The 25,839-nt window shown below is 40.1% G+C and overlaps 4 protein-coding genes across 6 annotated transcripts in view; 2 read left to right on the top strand and 2 right to left on the bottom strand.

Annotated features, from left to right (window-relative positions):
- LOC145500322 (condensin-2 complex subunit D3-L-like) overlaps positions 1-5,194 on the bottom strand; it is a 50,797-nt gene extending 45,603 nt beyond the window's left edge. For all 3 annotated transcript variants that reach the window (XM_081479824.1, XM_081479826.1, XM_081479827.1), the window contains exons 1-3: positions 4,830-5,194; positions 3,146-3,231; positions 2,533-2,608 (exon numbers count right to left, since the gene is read on the bottom strand). In XM_081479824.1, coding sequence (XP_081335950.1) covers positions 2,533-2,608; positions 3,146-3,231; positions 4,830-5,067 — 400 coding nt within the window. In that variant the 5' untranslated portion in view covers positions 5,068-5,194. The remainder of the gene's footprint in view (positions 1-2,532; positions 2,609-3,145; positions 3,232-4,829) is intronic.
- Positions 5,195-5,331: 137 nt separating this feature from the next.
- LOC145500397 (uncharacterized) lies at positions 5,332-7,141 on the top strand. The gene has a single exon (XM_081479916.1). It carries the CDS (start codon positions 5,674-5,676, stop codon positions 6,502-6,504), a length of 831 nt encoding a protein of 276 aa, XP_081336042.1. The 5' UTR covers positions 5,332-5,673; the 3' UTR covers positions 6,505-7,141.
- A 584-nt stretch (positions 7,142-7,725) lies between these two features.
- On the bottom strand, positions 7,726-12,606 carry LOC145500332 (uncharacterized). The gene is made up of 2 exons (XM_081479842.1): positions 12,415-12,606; positions 7,726-11,787 (listed from the first exon to the last, which is right to left on the bottom strand). The coding sequence occupies exons 1-2, from the start codon at positions 12,518-12,520 to the stop codon at positions 8,378-8,380; spliced, it is 3,516 nt and encodes a 1,171-aa protein (XP_081335968.1). The 5' UTR covers positions 12,521-12,606; the 3' UTR covers positions 7,726-8,377.
- Positions 12,607-17,208: 4,602 nt separating this feature from the next.
- LOC145500342 (glutamate receptor ionotropic, kainate 2-like) overlaps positions 17,209-25,839 on the top strand; it is a 230,248-nt gene continuing 221,617 nt past the window's right edge. The window contains exon 1 of the mRNA XM_081479852.1: positions 17,209-18,085. The gene's annotated coding sequence lies outside the window, so the exon portion shown is untranslated. The remainder of the gene's footprint in view (positions 18,086-25,839) is intronic.

Raw genomic sequence — 25,839 nt, 5'->3', positions numbered from 1 at the left:
AACCAACATCCTTGCCGTCACACGTTAACGTGAAATCAACATTTAAACCCTTTTTGACCTGAAATCAACATTTTTGAGCTTGTACGTTGCGTGGAATTGACATTTTGCTGGTTTCTAAGAGAAATCAACCTCCTTGCCGTCACGCGTTAACGTGAAATCAACATTTCAACCTTTTTTGACCTGAAATCAACATTTTTGAGCTTATACGTTGCATGGAATTGACATTTTGCTGGTTTCTAAGAGAAATCAACCTCCTTGCCGTCACGCGTTAACGTGAAATCAACATTTCAACCTACTTAGACCTGAAATCAACATCATTGAGCTTATGCGCTGCGTAAAATTGACATTTTGCTGGTTTCTAAGTGAGATCAAAGTCCCTGCGGTCGCGGCGGGCCGATCCTTTGTTATGATAAACCGAGGCGAGACTTCAACTTATAACAAAGGCTTGGCTTGGTTATTATAACAAAGGATCGGCTCTGTTTATCATAACAAAGGCCCGGCTTCGTTTATTTGCAGCCTCAGCGGGAAAAGGGCGTTAGGTATTTTAATCAAAAGTGAACTTTGTCGAAAACGCTCCAAATTTCGCATAGAGTTTTGTTTAGGTATGTTTAGCAATGTCCCGTAGTTTTTACGCTAAACCTTGCTTCGTTTTCAGGATATTGCGTATGCAAAAAACCACTCGGTTTTCCTAGCGGCGTCTTTATAAAGCGAAGCAAAAACCAGCGGCAAAAATACAGGAACACGTTTTTCTATTACATTGAAGACCACATGCAAAAATTCAGCTAATTTGGAGCAAGAAAAAAGAAAAGCAACCAAAATCGTCACTTATCCCCTTTTATGACTAGCTTCTTCATATAATCAGGAGATAACCACGAGAGATCGGTGCAGTTATCTTGTAGATAAATAATGGTAATTGAACTGAGTGGAGTGCAATTTGGTCTGAAATCATACGCGTGATTTCAAAATCGAACGAGCGCTGTGCACTCATTCGATTTGAAAATCACAAGTATGATTTCAGACCAAAATTGCACGATCCATTTTGAAATCGCGCAATTTTATGGCCTTAAATTTTAGATTTTTGGTGTATTGTTCCAGTAGCCGGTTTGTCAAAAAAAAGCGGAACCAGAAACGCCTTACGTCTCATTTAGTATGCAAAACGATGTCATGTGACGAAAACTCATTCGAGCATGACAAAGAAACAAGCAGTTCTGATCTGAAGTCAGAACGAAAATAGTCTACTTCAGGTGTAAAAGTTCAATTCTCGTCGCCTGAATCAATTATGGAAGGCCTTCCTTTCTTCTGTGGTTGAGGCTGAGACTTTTCATTGTCTTTGGAGAAGGAATTTGAAGGTGCATATCCTGTGTAATTCTGCGATCGGTTTCTTTTGAGTTGTGAAACTCCCTCGAGTGCACGATGCCCAGTGGATAGTACATTTTTTTTTCTTTTAAATACCATTCAATGGCATGATTTTAAGGGGTCCAGCCCGTTAACATCTCCGTTTCTTTTTGTAACCTCGGCATAGGACTCAATACTCAGGACCTTGTCAAGTTCTTGCGGCGCCATTTGTTTTAAGATATTTCCAAGATGGCAGGACTGACACCGGCTTCGTAAGACGTTCATTCATTCACTATTTTGTGCAGTGTGGCATATTTTGACTATGTTTATTCACAGCGACAGAGTTCAGCTCTTTTGTTGCTTCGTTTGAAACTACCGGAAACCTGGAAACATCTACCTTCTTGAGATGGCTCTGAATTTGTTGTTGTGTGGTTTTCGTTTGTTTATGTTTTACTGGACTCAGTATCATATGGATCTTGAGCAGATGTTGAAGAAAAATCGCCAAAATATTCATCAAAATGGACACTGAAAGTTGGGAACTTCCATTAAAGTAGGTCTTCAGCCTAAAGGAGCTCATAATCATCATTCAGAAACTGTAATTAATTAAATTCGTCAATTTTTTTGGAAAAAAGCTACAATAACAACAAAGTTTTGGCAATAGTAGTTCCAAAATTCTCCACACTTTACTTTAAACTAATCTTGAAATCTGATTGGTTGGTTTGTTTTACTGTCCCATTTTCATTGGCTGAGAAAAAGATGTGATTTAGAGCAAAAAATAGTGCGATTCGTGAAAAAATCGCACCATTGAGAGCCAATCAGATTATAAGGATAACCAGTGATTTCAAAATGGATTTAATAAAGCCATCTAATCATCATAAATGATAAATAAATCAAATTTACATGCAGTTTTGAACGATTTGTATTGAAAATCTTTACAGTTTGCTAATAAATCTTATTATGCTAATTAATATGCAAATCAGTTATGCAGATTAACGTTCGGTCAAAATGTTAAGATGTCCGACCAAAATGAAGATTTAAAAGGACCCATGTCATGTTAAAGAAGAAAAATTTTTTCCAGCACTGCAACCATCTGAATACTATGCTGAAATTTGAACATTTTCAGATCTGTCAAGACACTGCTGTAGAGTCATTAAATTTGATAATCATTAGCAAAATAATAATAAGTACTTTTCTCACCTGGTATTTGTACCAAGACTATGTAAACATTTGCTGCCAAAACACAACTCTCGAGTTTAGGTCCGGCATTTGACATCTGTGAGTTGAGAAATCAATACATGTAGTTTTAGTCTGCACACAACATTTAGTAATGATATTATTTCTAGAGGTTAAAAGAGCTACACAACAGATGATGCATCTTGAAAATTTGCCTAAATTTTGCCAGTCTGTCAAGGTCACAACACACAAGTGGAAAAGACCCTGCAACTAGTCACTGCAACGAGTCACTCACATCAAATACAAATTCTTTTTTTAAAAAAAAGGAGTTGCAAGGACCAAAATTTGGTCCCTACTACTCAAACAGGTTTGAATTAAAGGGACAAGCTCAGGTGCTTGGCCCTTTATATGAAGAGTTTGTAGGAGAAGTCTGACCAAACAAAAATAAACCAAAGACCTTTTACCAGTAGATTTTGCTTCCCTGTGCAATAAGTCCCCTTGTGCAGATACTACAACTGTATTCCTAATTAAAGAATTCTGCAATCCCTAATCACTAGTAAACGTTAAACTTGAACATGGGTACTCAAAAGCTACCATGAGAAACAGGGAAAACTATACAATGTACATGATCTTTTACCTTATCACAGGACTCAATAAAAGAGTGAAGCACTGAAATGAGGACCCGGTGAGAGAAATTGTTCTCTGAAAGAACCTTCCATAAACCTGAAAGAGATAATGGATTTTTTTGGACATCGTTACTCCTAATTTTCATGGCTCCATGTATTACATGGACACTGTGGGCAAAAAAAAAATCTCTGTTTATCATTTTTATGAGTTATTCAAGCAGAAAAGCAGTGGAAGTTTTGAAGATTCCTATTTTTTTTAAATTTTAAGGAGTGTCATGTTGAAATAAGTGCCCATATGACCAGCACCTGTTAAAGGGTCTTTAATAGACTAAAAGACTGGCAGTCAAAAACACCCAGGCTTTAGATACACTTTTGAATACCCAGAAATGCACTTTGGTCAGCCTGAACAGCACTGTGGTAAAACAGGCAAGAGTGCTTACAGTCAGCTGTCAATAATGATAATGGTAGCTGCGATATATACATAACAAATATTTCCACCTCTTTGCTGCCAATGCTGTGGTAGTCTAATGGTTTGTGGGCTTGTGTGCAATAGACCCCCCCCCCCCCCTCTCCCCAGGAAGGTACTTCCTAGTACTGCGCTAATAGGGATGTGCCACCAGACAGTGTTCCAGATAAGTGAGGGGTCTCGGGTCAAAAACGCGACAAGATCAGCTACGCGACCTGATAAATTAGTAGAAAAATTATAGCGATTTTGGTGGGAGCATTGGAAATTGACCCATTAGAATTCCTTATTGGCACCCAACCTTTAAAACTTACCTGGAACCCTGACCGGATGGGGTCACATTTTCACAACTGGATTGACTGTAATGGGGTTGAATTTTCAGTAGAGTTACCAGAATGGGGTCGCATATTTTTGGGATTTTGGATGTAAAAAAGTTCTGGCATGCAGGGATTTAAAATGGGATGATTCGCAACCAAAAAAAATGTAACCGTTCTACATTCAGCTAAACTAATGTGTCACTTTGCTCATAAAAGGCTTTATAAGGCAAATATATAAACAGAAAATGACCAAGTTGGGATTACTAAAACAGACCTCATCACAGTTTTCGATGCCATCTTGACGGGCAGGCAGTGTTCAGAAATTACAGTGTTTGTATGGGAATCCAATGGCAAATAACTTTTTCCAAAATTGAATTTTACACAATTTGTGAATCAAAATGTTAAAATGCTAGGCAGAAGATTGTATTCACCAAGTTTGGAGGATGTAGCTTGGCTAGAAGACGCTCAGTTAATGTTTTCTAATTTTCCATGCATTTGTCTGTTATTTTTTTTCCGCGAACCGCGTCTAGACGTCCATCTACCCAGCCAAATTTTACAGACAACTGTACGGAAAATTAGAAATGGATGGATTTTTATGGATTTACCAGGAGTGATTTTTTTACGGTTTTTTATACGTATTTTGTTGTTAAAAGGGGATGTCAAAGTTGAAGTATCATTCTTGGATTAAAGTATACTTTCGATCCCACTTCCAAAAATACCTGGCTAAAGAATTAGCCGAAGAAATTTAAGACGGTTGCTTGTGAGCCTTTCATTCTGTACATGCTTTTGTTGCTGTGTTCCACGTTGATCGGTTATTGCTACCTCGAGTTTTTCTGGTTTACGATGCACAAATAGCCAATCTCAAATCAAAAGCACCTGGCGCTATAAACCAGACGGTGAGAAACGTAAGGTTACCTTCATTCAAACTGCCTTGACCCTCTGCAGCAGTCCATAATCTTGAAATCACCAAAAGCTCTTGTAGTTCTCGAACAAAGCATCCACAATCGAAAATGTTGTTTTCTAAGACCTCAGGAAACCCTTGAGACTCAAGAAAATCAGAATTCCACGTCTGATCAGCCCACTCTTTGCGAATAGATGAGATCTGAAGGCCATTACAAACTGAAATTGTTCGCTCTGTTATAGAGAGGGCCATTTTAGAACGAACTGGATCCCGCCTTTTTTATCGACTTCAAGCTTGGTAGCCGCTACCGCGACAACAACTAGCACCTCTAGGATGAGGTAAGGTTGACGACTGTACAAATTTTAACTTCCTTTTCTTCGTATAGTGTAAATTATTTAAGGCTAATCATATAGGAAACTACAGAAAATAGAACAAGAATTTCTAAGACATGAAAATATCGCAATAATTTTAGAATTTTATTTTGTTGAAAGATGGAAAATCTCAGTTGCCTTGCCACTTGAATCAGAGATATACACGCTTTTTTGGAATTTTTAAAGAAATGCTCAATAAAATATTATCATTTTCAAAAACGCGGTACTCCTTTGTGTACTAAGGTGAAGTTAAAAAAATTATCTTCGGGAAAGCAGAATGTAAAACACTTCCTCTCCCTCCCCTCCTGAGGAAATCTTTTGCATTGTTGCCACGTGAATCTCTCATCGAGGAACAAACATTATATCAGCTGAGAATGGATTAAAACATATTTTTGAGAATCAAGAAGAGGTTTCCAAGCTTATCGCCGTTATCCTTTTGATTTTGCAGTGAAATCGTTGCTTTTTACTTCAGCTTCCCTTGGCAGAAATGGTGAAAAAAGAAGGCGGTAGTTCGGGGGAGAAACGACCAAGCAAGTCCAAAGATGGCGGATTGAGTGATGATGATTCGAAAACATCTTACAAGAACCTTGCTTTTCTTTGTCTGATGATTTTCCCATCGCTATTCTGGCTTGTGGCCGTCGGCAGTGATGTTGTTTCTAATCTTGGCTCCGTGTTAGGGAATAGTTTGAAGGCTCTTTCGATCACCATCTTGTTCGTGATTCCAGTAATCGCAGGATATTTCATCAAACCGCTACGAGGGTTTGTAAAGCTGTTGATTCCTGCACTGCTTGCAGTGCTTCTCCTTCCCACCATCCAAGTGTATCTGTGCTCTCCACTGGAAATGAAGAACGAGAACATCGGAACACAGTTCAGTTTGAAAACAACTGCCGCTGAATTTCTTCAACGGGCTTGTGAAGATATCTGCCTAAATAACTCTAAAATTCCCTCCTCGTATTCTCTGACCCTCTTCACACCGAGAGTTTCGCTGAAAGTCAAATTCAGCCAAATTGTAGACTTGAACTTAACCACATCGGCTATGGTTGGAGGGGAAAAACTTGCCATGGCAAAAATCGTACTGTTGAAATCTTGGAGAAGTGTGAAAGGAAAATATTTTGCTCTTAACATAATCGCAAGGGTACCAGTTAAGATCAAGAAATTTCAGGAGAGGTTAGCAGCCGAACAAGGAATGATTTTGTCGGGTAGAGTGGAAAATATTCCCGCTGATCTTAAGAAGCTTCGTGGTGAATTGGAAAAGCAGAGACATTTTGTTCGACCCTTTGTTTTGGAAGTCTTTCGGGCCACACCAATGGAACAGTGATTAATAAAGTAAGAATTTTAAGGATCGTAGATCTTTTAGCACCCTCTATGAGATACTGTGTGAATTTATTTTACAGAGATCACCTCCCCCAGGTTCATGACACCCTTCCAGAACTTGTTTTTACGTCATAGATATTGAGATGTATTTATGCATCAGTAAGTTAAAGGACCAATAAAATTATTTTGATATAATAAAATTCAGTCTAAAACAATAGACCTCAGTACAAGGTTCTGGGGAATAACTACAGAGTTTGTGGTGTTTATTCCCCAGAGCCTTGTGCTGAGGTCTATTGTTTTAGACTGAATTTTAATATATCAAAATTGTTCTATTAGAAACCACAAATAAATGATATTCCATCTGTGAATGAGAGCTCTTTCTCAGAGTGGGAAGATCAGATAGGAAAATTGTCAGCTCAAGTTCATGGTATTTGGACCAGAACGGTGATCGAGGTCCCTGCAAAATGACAGAGACCCAGGTACTTCGCTTAGTTACCCTCCAAGGGGTAGGCGTGAATTTTTTTTTTTTTTAACCATTTCAATTGCACCAGGATTTTTTTCTCTTTTGTATATATGCATGATATTTTTTTCTCAATGTAGGCATGCCTTTTTTCAGCTCAATCAACATGAATGAATCTTTTTTGACATTAGTTGTATACATGAATTTTTTTTTGGGGGGGAGGGGGGGTGGTAGGGACAAGTGGGCTTACAGGATATTTTTCCAAATCACTGTTACCCTCCTCACAAGTCTAATGGTCCACCCCTGACAAGAGATGGTGTAAGGGAACTAGGTTTTTTCTGGGCTTCTCAAGATTTCTCAAGGGGTGGATCTAGAGGGAGGGTGCAGGGGATGTACACACCCCCCCCCCCCTCCTGAGATGACATCTTCTTCATATTCACTTTTAAAATTTGTTTTACATCACCAGTCAGTTACACCATTCCTTAGTGGTGATCTCTCTCCTAAGAAAAATCCTGGATTTTGCAATCTTAGCAACTAAGTAGCCATTGCTGCCGCTCTAATCTCTATACCAGGAGGTGACACTCTCCCTGAAGGTTTCTTATTAGCATTTTGCGAGATTGATACCATAATTCACCAGTGTTTTTTCCTTGGGTTTTTTTTTTCAGGTATGTTCTTATGATTGAATCAGAAAAGCAGGTTAAAAACCCCCACTCACCCCACTCTGCCACTGAAAATTATTATAAATAAAGCATTCCCAGACCAAAATTTCTTTATAAAACTATTTATTTACAAAGTCACACAATTTTCACCTTTTATCTAAATATGTGTCTTGACTGACAAAAAATAATCACCAACTCAGTCGTGATAAGAAGTGTTCTACATTTCTGTCTCAAGAAAATCTAGTCTCAAAATAAATATTTTTTGCCACACTAGCATAAGTATTTATAAAAATATTTCCCCATCCAAATAGTTATCTATTTTAGTTATATAACAAATCTATATTTACATCTGTGGTCCCCTTCTAGGAAAATAATATTATTACTATATAAAGCAGTCTCAAAAAATAGATATGATGAACTGTAACAAATTCTAACAGCATTTTGAGGATATAATTATTATCAAAGTTTTCGTATTATTGGATGCATTGCTAAACTTGATTATTGTTTTCACTGTTAGGGATGTAATATACTATGATTCCAAACAATCATGAAATAAGTGAGTAAGTTACCTAAGATGTACAGTGATACCACAAACACTGTCTTGCATAGCAGGATGAATTTACTAAATGGGGTGTGGAAAAATTCACTACCTGCTCAGTGTTTGAATGAACTAATGGAATGCTAATAAATACCAGTAAAATGTTTGTAGGCAACATCTTGAAAATCTATCTCAGGCTAATTAACAAACATTAAATAACTTATGCATGGATAGGCTCACTGGTATTACTTCCCGGTACACTAAAACTTGGCCGATTATCAACAACTCCCTCAGGTTTCACTTGCGGAGCATGAAGCTTACTGATATGACGAGACAAGTGACTAGGGTTGTTAAAAGCCTTTGGACATTTGGAACACCGATATGGCCTTTCCCCTGTGTGTATAAGAATATGACGCTGTAAATTGCCAGAAATTGAAAAGCACTTTGAGCAATGAGGGCACTGATATGGCTTTTCCCCCGTATGAACTCTTGTGTGAATAACAAGTGCGCTTTGTTTGCTGAATGCCATTTGGCAATGCTGGCACTTAAATGGTTTCTCACCAGTGTGGCTACGAATATGCCTAACTAGCATTTGAGAATCATTAAAAGACCGAACGCAAAACTGGCATTTATACGGCTTTGTACCTATGTGGACAAGCAAATGTTTCTCAATGGACTGAGAGTCACTGAAAGCACGTCCGCAATATTCACATTTGAAGGGCTTCACTCCAGTATGACTGTAGGTGTGCTTTTCCAAGCTCGTATTGTCATTAAAGCCTTTGCTGCAGTAGTGACACTTGAACGGCCTCTTTTTGCTGTGCACCAGCATGTGACATTGCAGTCCATCTGCACGCGTGAACGCTCTAGAACATTCAGGGCACTTGAATGGTTTCTCTCCAGTGTGGGTGCGTTCGTGTGACGTCAGGTGTGAGTACCACTGGAATCCCTTTCGGCAGAATTTGCAGGTGTACTTTGCATTTCTCCTCCTGCCTTTTCTAGGAAGTGGGTTTCCATTTTCATCAACATTGGGAAAACCTCCAGGAGAGCGGTTTTCCTTCTGAGTCGGACTGTAGGCCTCATCATCCCCATCAACTTCGCTGTAGTCCTCGTCCTCGTCCTCCTCCTCTTCTTCTTCCATTTCATACTCTTCCTCTCCATCCCACGTGCCTTCACCATTGGAATGTGCAAGAGCTTCTTTTTCAGAAATGTAGACACGGGGAGCAGCAGATTCCACCTTCACAGTCCATGTGCCCTGTTCAGTTGGCGGCCCAGCCTGGATGCCATAATCTCTCATGACTACAGTGTATGAACCACTTTCGTCATCTTGTGGTGAACCAGGAGGAGTGATAACACAGCTGGATTTGTTCAGAGCAGGATTGTGACCAGGAGATTTGGTCATCCTCTCTTTGCACTGGAGTTCCGGGCTGGCACTCTGCTGTGGGTGGCTCTCCTGTGGGGAAGAATTGTCTTTGATTTCACGATGAGGCATTGCTGTTTTTCTCCTCTTTGCTCCCTTTGGTGGCTGGTTTGATGGCTGGCTTGGCTGAACCATCGTAGGTACCTCAGTTGCTGGAACCCTGTACACAGGACTGCGCATAAAGTCTGGGGGTGGTGGGGCGTAAACAAACTTTTGTTTGTCTTCACCATCAGGGGTATACTGAGGAGTAGGTGGCTGGCTTGTATTCTCAACAGGGTATGGAAGCGATGGTAAATGCACCGGTTTCTGATCTGGATACTGCTGCACAACTGGTAATTCAGTTGGAGGTCTATTCACTGGATAATAATGGACTGCCACTGGAGCTGGCTTTTCAGCCTGGTACTGTACTGCTGGAGCACTGTGAGGTGGGTAATAAGACTGAGGTGGTCTCTCGTGTGGATAGTGATGTTGAGGAGAAGGCACTGGCCCTGAAGTTGTCTGCCCTGGTGGTGCAGGCTGGCTGGTGGGCACCTGCTGGGTAGCTGGTGGATATGGCAGCTGTGCAGGTATAACATGAACTGGGTAGGGGGTCTGGTTTGGTGCCACTTGATATTGGGGTGGGTACATTGGTGGTCTTGTCAATTTCTGATCCTGTGGAGGGTATGGATGTTGCCCTGGAACCGTTTGATTTGGCACATGGTAGTGCTGAGGTTGAGGCGGCCCCACTGCTTGCACAGGGACAGGATATGGCTGAGATGTAACAACTGGAGGACCAGGAGGTGACAACTGTTGAGGCGACACTGGTTCTGACTTCGTCACAACATATGGGGGAGCGGAGACTGACTGAGCTGCTGTGTGAGGTGGATAAGCTTGTGATCTAGTGATTCTTGGATCTGGTGGAGGGTACGGCAGAGAAGCCACTGGAGCATTACTTGGCTGTGGTGGGTAACCAGGCTGAACCATTGGCGATGGCGGCACAGTGTGAGCTGCTCCTGGGCTAGACATCATTCTTGGTTGATACACAACAGGACCCTGAGGCTGTTGCTGGGGCAAGTGATGCTGAGTGTGTGATGGCCCCTGTACCTGTGGTTGATGGGGCATGGCTGGCGGTACTTGTGACTGTGCTGGGGGCTGTTGCGGTGCCATGGGAGGAGCCTGTTGCTGATATGTAGGCTGCGGCTTGGCCTCACTGTTATTTCCCACTGGTGCATATAAATTAGGAGAACCTGACACCTTCTCAAGAATAGCAGCTCCGGGGACAGCCTGATATTGTACTCCATTGGAACTTGGAATAGCATACACCGGGAGGTAATGGACAACAGGTTTCACAGAAGATACAGAGGTTTGCACTGGTGCTGTCTCCTGAGGCAATGGCTCTTCTCTCTGGATGTAATTTGTTGTTGCTGGAGAAGAAGCTGGTACATTAGCTGCAGACACATTTCCACGGTAATCTTCATTTGGGCGATGTGAAGGCACAGCTGGGCTATTTCTTGATTTATCTGGATAAACAATGTCCATCTTTTGCCCGATGGAGTGAACTTCGACGATCTTTACATTGTCCAAGCCCACGTTGTTCACCGTTGGCGCCGCTTCGTGTCTCTCGCGCGAGAATTTGCCGCCAGTCTCTGCATAATTAAATTGCGTTGGGCTTTCTCGATAGATGGCCTTTTGATATTCAAATCGTGTGGACTTTTCTTGACATCTCGCTGAATGCGTGGGCGGATTGAACTGATAGTCGCCGTGGGGGTTCCCCTGAGATTTGACTTGCTTGCAGTTTGCCGCCGCTGCATAATTATGTTTCCTTTGATGCGATGAAAAAGTCGTGCGAGGCGCTTGCCCGTCATGCGGAACGTCCCTGCGCGAACTTGCGTCGTGGCCAACTCCTTGAGGCAGTTCGCCTCTCCCTTCTTTGGGTTCTTGAGCAACTTTGTAGTAATAAACTACGGACTTCTTCGGGTTTCTCTTTCGCGTTTTCCTCGATATAACTTTGTTTCCCGCGCGTGAAATTTCTGCCACGGCATTTTTGTTCGAGACGTAAACATCGGCTTGGCTGAGACGCGAAGCAGCACTTATTTCCCGTTCGTCTAATTCTGCTTCGCTCTGCGAATGCTTTCGCTTAGCATGGAGACTAGAGGGCAGTAAGTGAGGGTCTGTAGACGATGAAATTTGATCCTCTGGTCTCGATGAGTGCACGATCTCGTTGCTCTGGGGATCTGTGAAAAAAAATCAAGTGACAATGTGAGAGGGAATACCGTTACTGGAAATAGCTGACCGAAACGGCGCGTTGGTTCTAACCCCAACTTACACGGAACTGAAAAGTTTTCCGATTCTTGTCAAAAACTAGTACTTGTACTTGGATAAAGAAATGGGGCATTTTTGAGCTGTAAATCGCATTTACGAAAGGTGAATAGCTCACTCTAAAGAGGCGCTTCATTAACTATTCAAAATCTGAGCAGTAAACAGAAAGCGCGCGGTAATTAAGTTAGAAGCTAACAAACTCTCGAAACAAATTTCTCGCAGAGGAATGCGGTAGAGATCTTGTAACATCTTCCGCTCAAATATCTATCTTAGAAACTGTGGGTAAAGATAAGCTGACCTTGCCTAGGTTCGAATTTTGATCAGTTAGTTAAAACGCTAAATCCAAGTGAAATAATACTGTCCCCGCGCAAACTTGCTCGAGTTTACAAAAGTTTGAAAATATCCGTCTGGCAAAGAGTTCCTAACTAATCACACATGCCGGACTTTCGAAACTACCGGAGCGAGATGACTTTGAAGTGAAGGAGAAAATTTCGAAGAAGTTTGCCCGATAAATTCACGCAACATCGAGGCGTTTAACTCACCAGCAACTTCGTTGGAAAATTGTCCGTGTTGGTGTTCGAGCTGAGATGCCTGTTCTTCCTCCTTCTTTTTCTCCTTCTTGGCCTTGATTAAGAACGCTCGCGGCATGATGGCAGCCTCAAAGCTGGAGAAAATCCTACTCCGCGATTCCTGTCGTTGTGCTTCACTTCAAGGACGATGACGAATGCTGCCGTTAAGCGCTCGACACACTGCATAAAAGATATTAGCATGTGGCTATGAGATACCACATCAGTATTCAATGCTCATTCGACAGGAGAATTCCGCTGGGTGACGTCACATGGCTGAAATATCATGAATGTAACTCCCCCGTCAATTTCACCCGGGTTGTCGTGTGCGACCTGCTTGCAACATGTAAAACATTTCCTACAGGACGGCAAAATCATTTGCGGTTGCCGTCGAAACAATTCGGGATAACCAAATGGCGTCAAGTGACGGCTAATCGAGGGAAGGATTATCAAAAATAGCGAGAAATTCCACCACATGAAGCACGAGTCAATATTAGCTCACTGCCGCTACCCCTATCGGGGTCTATTTTTCACCGGAAGTAAGCGATTACGCTACGCTTCGGCGCTTTGAATTCCGCTACTACATTTCCCTCACGGAATTTTTCCCCGCACGTGCGAACTGGCGTTTGGTGGAAAGTTCTTCAATTTCTCAACTCGAAGACGTGAGCTGGCCGCAGCTCAGCGCTTCGAGAGGCCGAGAATCTGTGTTTTAACGACTATTACGCGCTTGAATTCCCCAGTGTGTTCAGGAAAATTTACATTATTTTGATCTTCAACTTCTGACACGTGTTATCCCATTCACCTCCGTTGAACCGTTGCTAATTTTTTGACGTCATTGCTTGCTCCTATCAAAATAAGCTAAAAAAGTAGGGAAACTAAATCCTACACTTCTGTCCCATTGCTAGAAATAGCTTTGTCGTAAATGAAGAAGCGATTGCGAAAACAAAATCCGTGCAGTCCATTCCGAATTTTTCAAGTTTCGGGTAATGAGACGACCGCATAACAAGCATTGTTTTCACTTCATAAGGGGCAAATTAACATAACTAGTTTTTCGAGATTACTGTGAACAAACAACTTTGATTCTTTTCCTCCTCAAATCAACCTATAAATAGCAGTTTTGGTGAAAGTTATTTTATCAAACGTTTCATCTGAGAGTGCCTCAATATTCGTTGACTGGATATGGGCGCCGCAGTTGAACTTCGTCTACTCGATATATCTATGTGCCCTTTTTCGTTCGTTTAGTTTATTATTCAGCAATTCCATCAAAATACCCCGTGTTTGTTTTCTACTGTTATGGAAATCTTTTGAAAACCGAAAGCCCGCCCCTTCGAAACAACCGACCTCTTTTTTATAGTCTCAAACCTTCAAGCTCCTTTCGTGGCAACTTTCAAAGCGATTATTGTTGCTCTCTTGTGAATATAGCGTTCTCTTTTGCCCCTCAAACCAATATTTTCCGTTAACTTGATAAGAGATAACTGGAGATAACATTTTTCCCAGTAAAATATGCATTCTTTAGTGGCGTCCTTGTGTTTTTGAAAGTTCCTGGTTTTATTCAAATTACGTTTCCCACACACTCGCGGAATGTACTATAATTAAACTAATGTTTAAAGATGAGGCTGCTTAAAAGCTTTCTTGTTTAAAACATTGTGTAGTTTAAATGTCTTTTTTGACTTCACCTCTGGTTGTTCAGATTTAAATAGCTAATTGAATACCATTTTACTTCCTGGGGTGTTTTGGTGCGTTTTTTGTTCAAGATTACACTCAGTTTGTTAAAAGAGGAGGTTTCATCAAACACAAATATGATCACAAACAATCTTTTGTTACAAATGTCTCACAACAAACGCAAAACCAGCTCACTCTCGAGAATATCAAATTAAATGCTTACTTTAGAAAACTATGGCATATGTGCATTGAATTTATGCAGGACAAGGCACGTTTCTTCAAAAACTCATCAGATATTTGAACTCGAAACAGCGGAAAACAATACCGGTTTTTATCCGTTTTACCTCTGGGTACAATGCAATTAAAATGCAAAACGGAAAGAGTTTTAAGTCAACCGTGAAGAGGGGCGGAGAAATGAATTAGAGAAAGGTCTGAAAAACAGCTTATTTGCGAAAACATTACTCCAGTGCGTTCAGCTCGAAAGCGCTAGAATCGGCCAGCGATTTGAAACTTCGAAAATACCGGCGTTGATTTTGATTTAGAAGCATTGTATAAGCGCGTTCTGTGGTTCGTAAGTCTATTGCTTAGGAACCAACATACCACCAGTCCGGCAGGGTGAGTTCATTATATATACAGTCCATCTTCTATTGTTATCAGGACTCAAACATTAGGCGTTCAATATAATAGACATTTGTACTGGAATCGGCTGCCTAGATACGGGGAAAACAATCCAAAGAGCTTAAGATAAATCGTGAGTTTCAGGCAACTTTGAAACGATCTCATTGTGGTTAGATTGCACAAAATTGATGCTTTATCTGTGCGGATGATGCCACGGGTAAAGCATTGCCTTTGGCAATAGCGTACATGTGTCTCGATGAAGTAATCATACACACGTACAGCGCCGAGCGAAAACAATGCAAATCTAATAATCCCGGCCCTTTTGACCTTAACTCCTCCTACGCGAAGGTATTTCGTGCGAAATAAATTTCCGCTTTGAAACTAGCGCTGGGGAATGTTGGCAATTTCAGCGAAGAAGTCACTTGTTGCACACACTGCACACAAGAACTAACAAATTAAAAGCAAGACTGGGGATTCTCCTGAAATGTGGGTGACGAAAACCGTCAATCCCGATGTTATTTTTCAACCTACGCGTCATTAAAAACAAAAAAGTCGCAAAACTACTGAAGCACACAATTTCTTGACGCAGTTATATTGCTGGTGATTTGCATGAGAATTGGGTTGGGTTTTGCATAAAATTTTTCATCAGTCGTGCATTGCTGCACTGTTTGTTTTCTTGTCATCACCGATTGAGAAAAATCCCTCGAAAGTCGGAAATCGGAGCATTGGAACGATTCAAGATTACACCTTTGATAGTTTTCCGCGAAAGTGTGAAAACACTGAAGAAGAATCTTGCATCGTCACTGCGCACTTCAGTGGCTTCCATCAGTGGGTGATTAAAACCCCATTTAAAGTCGGAACCCTTTTAAAAACACTGACGCGCGAAATCTATTTCAACACCCCATTCAAAACAAATTTGACCCTAAATTTATTTACAACCCTATATTTTTTTTAAGGAATCCTTTCGATTCATCGCTTGGAGAAACAATACCACACGATATTTTGTGACCCTAACAGTGGTATAAATGAAACGGTTGTCTGATTTTTTTCTCCAATATTCGCAGATAATTTTTTTTTGTGTTTACTCGATTATTGACATTCCTTACGGAGACGCTTCGTCCGTCGAAATTTTAAAAGGAATTTTTTCAGGAGGCATTTGACGCTTTTGTTTGAATCAACGCTGGTAAAGAATAGCATTATTGTTATTTTTCATCTTCGGTTGAGGGGGTTTTGCGTCAGTGAACCGTTTATAATCCACACCAAACGACAAACATCACGGATGAAAATACATGCGTTCGAAAACATTCCCAATATTTCCAGATCATTACTCTTAATTGTAACGAGCCTGAGCACAGATTTAGCTGTTTTGTGGAAACAGTATTCCAAGTCTGAAGAAAGAGAAAAACAGTATTTCCTGAAATGAATTGGACGCCTCATCAAAAGGTTGCAATATCGAGAGAAGATTAAATAGTTATTGTGGACATGGACTTTCCATTTAGCTGCTTTCAAATTTTTCTACCCACGCTGGGAAAAATGCCCATATCAGAAATCTCAGCCTCGATTAAACGTTTTGAGTTACAAAATTGACGAAAAGTGCAAACATTTTGTGGTTTACAGTGAAACTTTTAAATTCCTACCTGCTATTTTCGTTTTGGCCCCTTGTGATGTAAAATTCCTTTACACACTGGGGTTTATAATTGTGTGGAAAACAACATATTTTGATTTGAATTTAGTTCGAATAGTTGAGCCTCGCTAAATTAAGATTTTTGGTTGAAATTTTACGTATTTGGGCTAGAAGACTGTTGCTCTACTCTCAGATAGTTGTCTGAATCTTTCAACTCGCCTGACATAACAGGGAAACACATTCCGACTCTAAAGTATTAAAAATGCAACTGATTTTCTCAAGTCAAAGCAAGTTAAATCAATGCGGATGTTCTCAGAATTCAAAATGTAACTTAAGTACTCTGTCTCTGCCTTTTTCCTCATCCAAATTTCCGTTTAAGATTATTGTTAGTTTTCCTTAAAGACATATTCGTGCAGACAACCTGTCTTGCATTATAAGAACGGCTTGGGTTCTTCAAAATGCTAATCCAATACTTCCATTATTTTCCGTTTGCTCTTTGAAATGTTAATTTCAAGTGATCTTTTAAGCTGATAACCTGAAGGAACCTAGCGTTAATTTTCCGGTTAAATGTCATAGCGTTGAGGCTGGTTAATAAACTGTTTGTAAAAAGGAAACGGCCGCTTGCATTGTTGAGACACTAATTAAACGAGCTTCTTTACATTTAATAGACTGCTCGCGGGCCTTCATGGAAAATCTAGAACGTTGTACGTTATTAACTGTACCGACACATTTCAGTTTTGTATCTTATAATTATAATAAACAGAAAAACAGAAAAACCCGTAGGCATATATCCGGACGAAAGAAAAATGGCAAATAACTTAAACGAGAGAAATTGAATTGAAAACTTTAAACATGGCTTGGTATGTCGTGCAGACAAAACCATTTCGTGCGAAAGTCCTAAAGCAATGTTTTTTGAAAACATCCAAGCTTTTGAAAGGGCTGTTATTCCATCTACATGTTACTGACCTCCTTAGAAGACAGGTCAAGTGGAACTAAAACAAACCACAAATGAGTTTTCTTATGCCAAGCCCTCGTCAACTGTGAAAAAGTTGAATTTAATGTTGTAATCAGTATTTCGGTTAGAAGATGTTTGTGTGCAGATACTTTTCCGTCCGGGTTTGAATTTTAAACTTTTGATGTATGGCATGTTTTTAGAAACAGATTGTAGTAGAATGACAACACAAATATAGGTCTTTTGTTACTTTGAGCTACTTTGGAACCTCCAAGTGAAATTACCCATGCGGAGATTTTTTATGTTCATCTCGAACTCTCGGCGAATTTACGAAACTATGAATAATACACTCTATGGCTCTTTAAGTGCAACAACGATTTAAAACCCGGGGATAACATTAGCGTGGGAATACACTGACTGAAGCAGAAAGTAGATTGCATCTTACGAGTTTCTTCTCGCCTTAGCATTTTTTCCTGTTTGCGTTTTGTTTACAAATGCCCCGGAGCAATTCGCAACGGTTTTATTAATCGGCGTAGTGCGATTATGAATGGTGGCACCATGCTTTCTTCCCTGCTTTATCAGTGCAAACAGAAGCAAAATATTTATGTCGGCGCTCGATCGGCGCCGCTCGCGCAGCAATAGGTGCTACACCCAATTTTCAATGCGATACCGGCCCAAATTTTTCTAAAGCTACTCTGAACAGGGATGACGTGACCGTAAACGGGCCAAAGTTTCGCAATGTGGGACAACTCGCCATAGATAATTTCACTGAAGAAGATGGATTGGCTCCTGTAAGTAATTGCTACGTTTTGTTTCTGCAAAGTGAACTGTTAGGAACTCTATTCTTTCAGACACCCACCACCTAAGCGTGCGAAGTTTGTGCACGGTCGTGCAATATATTTTTACGCGGGCTATGGCAATATGCGCGTTTGTGTTTTGTTCACTTGTTCATAGTTAAATACCATACTTCAGTACTCTCTGGAAATAACAAGATACATTTATAGAATCTCCACTGGAGCAGCCCTGTGAAACCAGACCATCAAAGTAATGAGAACGGGCAGTTTGTCATCCGCGCTTATTCGACCTAATTATTCAACTCCCATTTGTGAGTCCTACAGCGAACCCAAGTCAAACAATCTAAGCCTTCAAACTCTCGAGATTTGTGTATATAACGTTAAATCTCGGACTCACCCCTCTCTCAATTACAAGCTCCCCCTCAGCTGTAGGATAAATTATATAAAGACTACAGAAACGCAGGTTGAGCTTTAAATTGTGCGGTCTTCGAAAGCCGCGGTCAGAAAAGCGACAAATGAGTTCATTTATATAACCAAAAAGAACGACGAACGCAACTTGAGGCAGAATGTGAACCGTTCTTGAACTCTTGTGATTTGTGCATGTCTTAGGGTTTTATGGCGGGATGTTTGCTGTTCGACCCACGCAGCGTTTGTTTTTGCCCGGGTTTGATTTTTACGAAAGATCGACTGCAGCTGGGTGAAATCAGCCATAACGGCTTCGTTGTCAAAGACATCTGCCATCTTTGGTTACCGGTTTGGAGAACAGTTTAAACTCAATACCAGGCATACCTAGCGCAGTTAGCAGTAAAAAGCATCAATTTTTCTAGGTATTTTATTATAGCGTGGAAACCTGAACGACAAACAAAGTCAGTATTACTGCTTGGTGCAAATGTTTTGTACTCCTGCTACGAGAAAAGCGCGTGTAGCGCGGGAAAAATCTCGCGTTTGTCGCGCGCGTACATTTTATCGATTTACGCGCTCGAGCGAAAAGTGGAGGAGTGGAAGAATTCATGTTTACAGGGCTGTTAACTGTTTGTATGAGGGGAGGATTTTCAATAAAGTAAAACGGAACAGTAAATTTGTAACAGCTTCGGAAACATGGAGCTAGCTCAGTAAAACTATTGACCGTAATATTCTTTCCCGTTTTCTCTAATGAGTGGAAATTATTTATCCCAGTGCCTACTAAACCGTCATTTTCTTTTAAATTAGAACAACCCTTCCGAAATCAAGCCGAGCAGTTTTTTTACTTCCAGAGATAACACTGTTCTCTGGTGGAATAACTCAGGTTTCGAAAGGTTTATATTTTGATATTTTACTTTCGTTAACAGCTTCTCATTAAAACATTCTGGACTGAGTTTGAAAAAAGGTTAAAAAAGTTTAAAGATTGAGCTCTGATATTCCACTGTTGGCCGAGCGCGTCAGGGAAATTTTGGAAACATTTTATAGTGCAAGGATAATGTTTGCTTTCACGATTTAATGAATGAATTCAAAGAGACGAACGATTATACGCAAGGGAACGAGATTCTAATGAAAGGGCATGAAAATGCCACGGCGAGATTTGCTGTGGTCATATTTGAGAGACGATTTTCTTTTCATTTTCAAGCTTTATCACGGTGCTTGGGCACTCATGGGGAATTGTTTACATCTTATTTCACGGCTCGTAGTTGTATTAACTCAAAGATTTCCCCATTTTAACTTTTGAGAGAGTCTTAAGAAGACCTTTACCGAGGAAATTCTCGTGTCTCGTGTTGGATTGTGTGTAAGCTTTATTCGCTGTCAATTTCCATAGTAATTCAATCTATTTTAGGGGATATATTCAAAAGCAGGCTGCGAAATATACCATCAAAGGCAATTACAGAAGAAAAAGAACAATACCATTTTATGTCAGATACCCGGCACATGTGCGCCAAATTTTCGCGCCAAATCCGGGCTCCCATAATTCGCATAATCTATGTAATTATTTTAATTATGTAATTTATTATATCATCTAATTAGAGCTCTTTCTATTTAAGCTACAGCTATAACTGTACGTTGTAAGTTTGTGTAGCAAGATTTAGGAACGTTTTCTATCTGTTCACAGCCTAAATGCCGCATTTTTGAATTAAAACTTCAAGTAATAACAAGCTTTCAGAGCTTTATGGAAAGTTTCGCGCCTAAACATTTGGCGCGCGCGCGAATATTAACATGTTTTGCACGGATAAACAAGCCTCTTTTGTTCTGCTTAGCTTTGCCTTGACCGGCTTCTTATCTACACATTTGAATATCAATAAAAGAGAAAATAGCTTTTCAATTTCGCGTGCCGTGTCATCTATTGAATTTCTTTCAAAGGGGATTAGATCTTTGTATGAAAAACAAAGCTGCAAATTCACAAAGCAGACAAGACAGTTCGTGGGAACGCGCGTGTTCATCTCCTCCATTGGTCCTTCAAGCGGCTCCTTTATAACATCTCGCTGTATGTAATTTTCAGTAAATTACCAAAGGCTATTATATTTCTTGATCGCTTGTATACAAAGGCAGTTCGTTGTTGAAAGCCAAAGGGTGGGCAAATTCGAGACAAATTGCTCACAACAACGTGGACCTTCATATAATAAATCTTCTCTTAATTAAGACATCGTTTGTCTCAAAAATCTCCATGCAATCTTAATTAAATACATGTAGAATTCGACAAGACTACGTACGAATAAAAGGTCTAGACTACAAATACAAAGATAGTTCTCAGTCCACTTCAATTATTTACCAATTAACAGTCATGGGAATATTCATTAACATTTTGCGAGCCGGTCAGTTAATTGTGAGACTGAATTTGAGCGCTTTTCTCAGTGGCTACCGTTAAAAACTAAACAAATTTACTTTGAACGGTACTGCGGGTTCGACAACTACATTCATGAACTACAATTGAAAGTAAAACTACTGCTAAACAATTCTCCCGATATGCTTGGGCGACATTCAAAATCGACTTCAGCTCGTTGAAGCGGACATTTAAGTTGATCATTGAAGTCTGCAGCATCTTACTCATATGGAATACGTCTTATTCCAGGGCGAGTATCTATCATAAGCTCTAAGCGGCACACTAACAGTAGGCGAAGACTGAAGTTACCGCTTTCGATGTCATTCTCCATCTGTGTCAAAAATTTCGACAACTTTTACCGTTCTCCAACAAGGCACTAGGTCTGTTTTCTTCACAGATTTGCTGTGTAGTGCTTTTGGTCGCCAGTCATGTATTACGCAGAGTTGAAAAATCGTCCTAGAGGGGTTGCAAGAGAGAAAACATCCCACACCCTTGCTTGTACCGATGTTTTTGTTACTTTTAAGGAAGGAAAGAACTTTGAGAACCTCACATATTATAAGACCTAATGGTAACTCGCCCCTTTTGAACAACATGTGCGCAGATATCTCCTTCAGGAAGGCAGGAAGCAGTGGCGGATACAGACTTTGAACCAAGGGGGCGGGGGGGGGGGGTTGTTTTATTTGCCCTGCCGGCTTTTCTTCCCTCAGTCATTTCTTCTTTTTTCATCCAAAATAAGGGGGCGCCCGGCTCCCCGGACTCCTCCCCTAGATCCGCCACTGGGAAGGAAGTGTAAGAAACATATGCTGACATACACAAGTGTTCCGAATAGCGCGGAAGTTAATATTCCGCGCCTCCCCTTCATAAATTGCTGAGGGGAGGAAATTTCAGTTGAAATTTGTCGTAACAATGATTGTGATTCGCCTTCCCTTGACGCATGGATGTTAAAAAACCTTCTGCGTTTACGCTACATTTGTAGGAAGTAGTTAACGACAAATTCAGTGACGTGGGGTGATCTTAAAGTTGCTGAAAGTACCCAAGCGACAGTGGTTTCAGGACGCACAGTTTTTTGCTTTCGTTGAAAGCAAACTGCTACCATCCCACAACGGTATCACTGATATCCGCTTGTTAAATAAAACATTGTTTCTCATTAGAACAGAGCCACGTATATTTTAGCCCACGTTATTGTTAAGCTTTTATTGTTGGTCTTTTAGCTGACGTGAATATGTCACTGATGTTTTTAACTTTATTTTGTAGTATTAAACGTCAAGACATTTTTCCACTTATGTCCGTGTTTTCAGTCTCCTTGGGTGCGACATAAAACCTGACTGAGTAATCTGGGAGTGGCAGCTTTGAAAACCGCAGCGAGAAAACTTTCCATTTTAGCTTCAATTGCTTCAAGGATTTCAAGTAAGGGTATCTTCAACAGCCGGTTTAAAAAAGAACAACACAAATCTCTGCTGCAGATAAATGGGTGTACCTTTCATTTGAAACTACCGATATTATACATGCCAGCAGGCATAAGGGCAGTAACTAAATAACTGAAGTAAGTAAGTAAGTATATTCTAGTTATGGCTGCACTTTTCGATATTTTAGGGTCACGCTTTGTAGGCCGACTCGCACGATAGACTTGTTATCGTTCCTAACTCTTTGTACTGAATGTGGAAATAGTCAGTGCATTTCATAAGAACAACTTTTGCTCGTATGCCAAGAATTTTGTGGTTTCGACAACTTCTACCCTTGAAAAACACAGAAGAACTTAACCATAAAGGTGTGATATAAAAATTTAGAAATTCTGAAGTACTTTCGCGTCACTCTAGCTTAAATGGCCTTTTTCCTCTCGGATTAAAGAGCTTCATAAGTAAATTTCATTAATTGATAAATGTACGTGCCATATAGTTTATTCTCGAATACTTTGAGTCGTTAACGTTTTCTTTGCTTTTGCATTTTAAAAACTTTTGAATGAGAACGATTTGAGAGGTGCATAAAGTCAAGAACATACAACGTTTTAAACAACTGTACTTGTCACAGTGTATCTGAGTTCACGTAAAGTTGACTCTAGCGACCGAAGTCTGTTTATTTGAAGAGGAAACGATATTTTTAGAGTTTCCAAGTAATAAGAACTGAATCTCCGAGACAAAGCTCGTACTTTGGTGGCAAAGTCAGATTGGAATCCCACTTTTAATATATGCTCCGTTTTCATTACTAGTTAAACCGTGTCTCTTTAGATATCTGGGTCGGTCCTTGAAGTAATTAACACACCGCTAATCCTAGACTCATTGCACTTAATGTTTTCAACAAAATTTCGACAAAACAGCATGATAGAAGGAGACGTTTTGGGCCTTTCCACAAGTATCCGGATTTTTTGGGGGGAGATTTAGAAGATATTTAGAAGATATTTAGAGAATTTAGGGATATTTAGAAATATTCAGAGCTTTTTTGGCTGAGCGCTGTGTTTCCCTCGCCGTTTTCTTGAGACAATAGTCAGTTCTATGCCAGAAACGAGCTAGTTCAGTGATTAATTTCCCACTTGAAAAATATATTGCAATAATTTCATATATTAATACAAGTACTAAAACCGCAATGTTCCTAAATGGCGGATGCTGGTAACATAGAGGCCCCTGAAGATTCTACGTCTACGTTTTTACTACTGCAAAATAATTGAAAATTCTTGTCTAAATGATTCAAAATCGGTTCCATTTAAAAAATAATGATAATAGCAAAAAAGTAGAGGGTTTTTCGAGATATTTAGCATTTTTGTAATGATGTTAAGACATTTTTTGAGAGTTTCGGGAGAGATACGTGATATTTCTGGAAAGGCCTAGGACTTTTTCACAGACGTCGTTGTTGCTGTATTGCCGTGATTTTGACAGTTCTTCAATGTATTCCAAAGGAACACAAACAGGTAAAATTTTTCGTCAACAAAAACTCAGTAGCGTCACTTTTTCACTTTCAAACAGGGGAAAAAATGAGTTGCTTTTTCCAGATCAGTTTCGTTCCGTTCTCGGAAAGTGGCCATTTTAACGGATAAATAAATTCCACAAACTGAATGCGGAATTATTGCCGCCAATTGCAAAACCGCGGTATCACAGAGTCAACCTTTGCCTAAGCGATTAATAAACCCATTTTCCGCTCGCGACAAGCAGCAAATCAGAAGTCTTGTGCGCTCACGTGAAACTTTATCATCGTTTCTGAGACATGTAATGTAAAGTGCAGTTTTATTATTTATATTGACCAAATATACAATCAGTTGTCGACAATAACACAGTCCACAATCAGTTGTCGACAATAAAGAAAATCGCTTATGGTATTCGCCTTGATTTTCAACTCAGGTAAAAAGTAGCTAATTGAATTCCAAAGCCAAGCAGAATTTCTGGTATGAAAAACTGATAACAGGGCAGAACTTGCTATAATCATGCAAGGAATTTTTTTTTTTACAATAGAATCCCAGATAAAGAGGAGATCTCCATTTCAGTTTCCTTATCAAGAACAATACATTGATATAAGGCTCGTAAGGTTTCGAAAGTTATAACCTTTTGGCGGTTTGAGTATGTCATGCTGTGCAAGGGCTGAGGGCGTGACAACATCTTCCCTTTCGTTTTCGGAAACTTTTCTTTTCCCGAAATACCCTTAAAACGATATTTTGTCGCAACCTTTTATACGCCTGTAAAATCTCCGCAGTTTGTCCATACCATGCCATATTTCCGGTCCGGTTTTGATACGAGTTCCTGTTTCCCTCGATTTCAAAACAACACCACTTATTAACTCGTGGGTGCAAATACCAGTTACCGTAGGAATTATTTCACGGTGTTTATTAATTTGGCTAGTGGCGAGCTGGAAGATACTTCATTTTATTTTGTCAACCACCCGAATCTTTTTAATATAAATTTTTTTGTACCTCGCATTAAGTTTAACATTAGCAAAAAACACCGTCAGTTGCCTCATATTTGGCTTTCAACAGGACACGCCCTTATCACGGGGAATCGAACACTAGCGTTCTGGCGGTGGTTCAACAAGAATGGGGAAAATAATGAAGACGTAGCGAGTTAAGAATGTGAAGTAAATAAGTGCTCAAGTCACGAGCACGTACAAGTTCTTTGATAAAAAATACGTAAAATATTTTCCCAGAAATAATTGGCATATTGCCTTCTGGTGGCGATTTCCTCTCAGTATGTTTTTTAAGCGTGGGCAATGTTATTCAGTTAGAGATAAATCGTAATTGTTTTGACATCTAACATGCCGGTGGTCAAGACTTGAGGTTTTTAGTCGTTTAATGTTGTAAATGTTTGCCGGAAGAAAAGTGCGGAGGCGAAACGTTTTCCAACTTGATAATCCAGACACGACACAAAGCAATGTCATGTATTGACAGCTGGTTTATCACAAGAAGTTTATGATGACCCTGAGGCTAAATCCAGTCCATGAAAAGCTGAAACCTTCTCACGAAATCTTTTAAGCCGATAAAATCTGCCGGGGAACAAAATAAGAGTATTATAAAAATAGCCAAATGAAACATACTTTGGAAGTTTCATCGTAACGGCTTCAGGTGAAGAGAGTTGAACTACTGTGGTGACAATTCGTGATCAAACAGTAAACAATCGCGTGCGCTTAAAATCACGTTAGTTGAAACCGAACTATGATGACACAGGGAAGGAAGTCACCCTTATTTAACGGCTGGTTTAATTATGTAGTTAGAGTAGTCACATACTGTCATCATTATATTTAGCGGAGACTGATAAGTTCAGACGAGACCGGAGCCAATTCCTAATTTTCCATTATCGGGGGACACTGGATTTAGTCTTGCCCTGACTTCCGTTCGCTTCCGAGCCATGTGTACGTTAAGACGAATTAAAAGAAAGAAAACAAGTAAATGAATATAGGGTGATTTTTGAATCGTTAGAGTGGGTTGGCGTGAAAGGAAGCGATCTTTGGCTTTGCTACTGTTGTTTGGTGAGTCACGTTCGACAGC

Source organism: Orbicella franksi, chromosome 10 (genome assembly GCF_964199315.1).
Source record: "Orbicella franksi chromosome 10, jaOrbFran1.1, whole genome shotgun sequence".
In the NCBI taxonomy this organism is placed as follows: domain Eukaryota; kingdom Metazoa; phylum Cnidaria; class Anthozoa; order Scleractinia; family Merulinidae; genus Orbicella; species Orbicella franksi.
This window is presented reverse-complemented; position numbering and strand designations above follow the sequence as displayed.

Coding starts and splice junctions, on each gene's coding strand:
- LOC145500397 (XM_081479916.1), top strand. CDS start 5,674: ATGGTGAAAAAAGAAGGCGGTAGTTCGGGGGAGAAACGACCAAGCAAG.
- LOC145500332 (XM_081479842.1), bottom strand. CDS start 12,520: ATGCCGCGAGCGTTCTTAATCAAGGCCAAGAAGGAGAAAAAGAAGGAG. Junction 11,788..12,414: donor ATTTTCCAACGAAGTTGCTG/GTGAGTTAAACG, acceptor TTTTTTTCACAG/ATCCCCAGAGCAACGAGATC.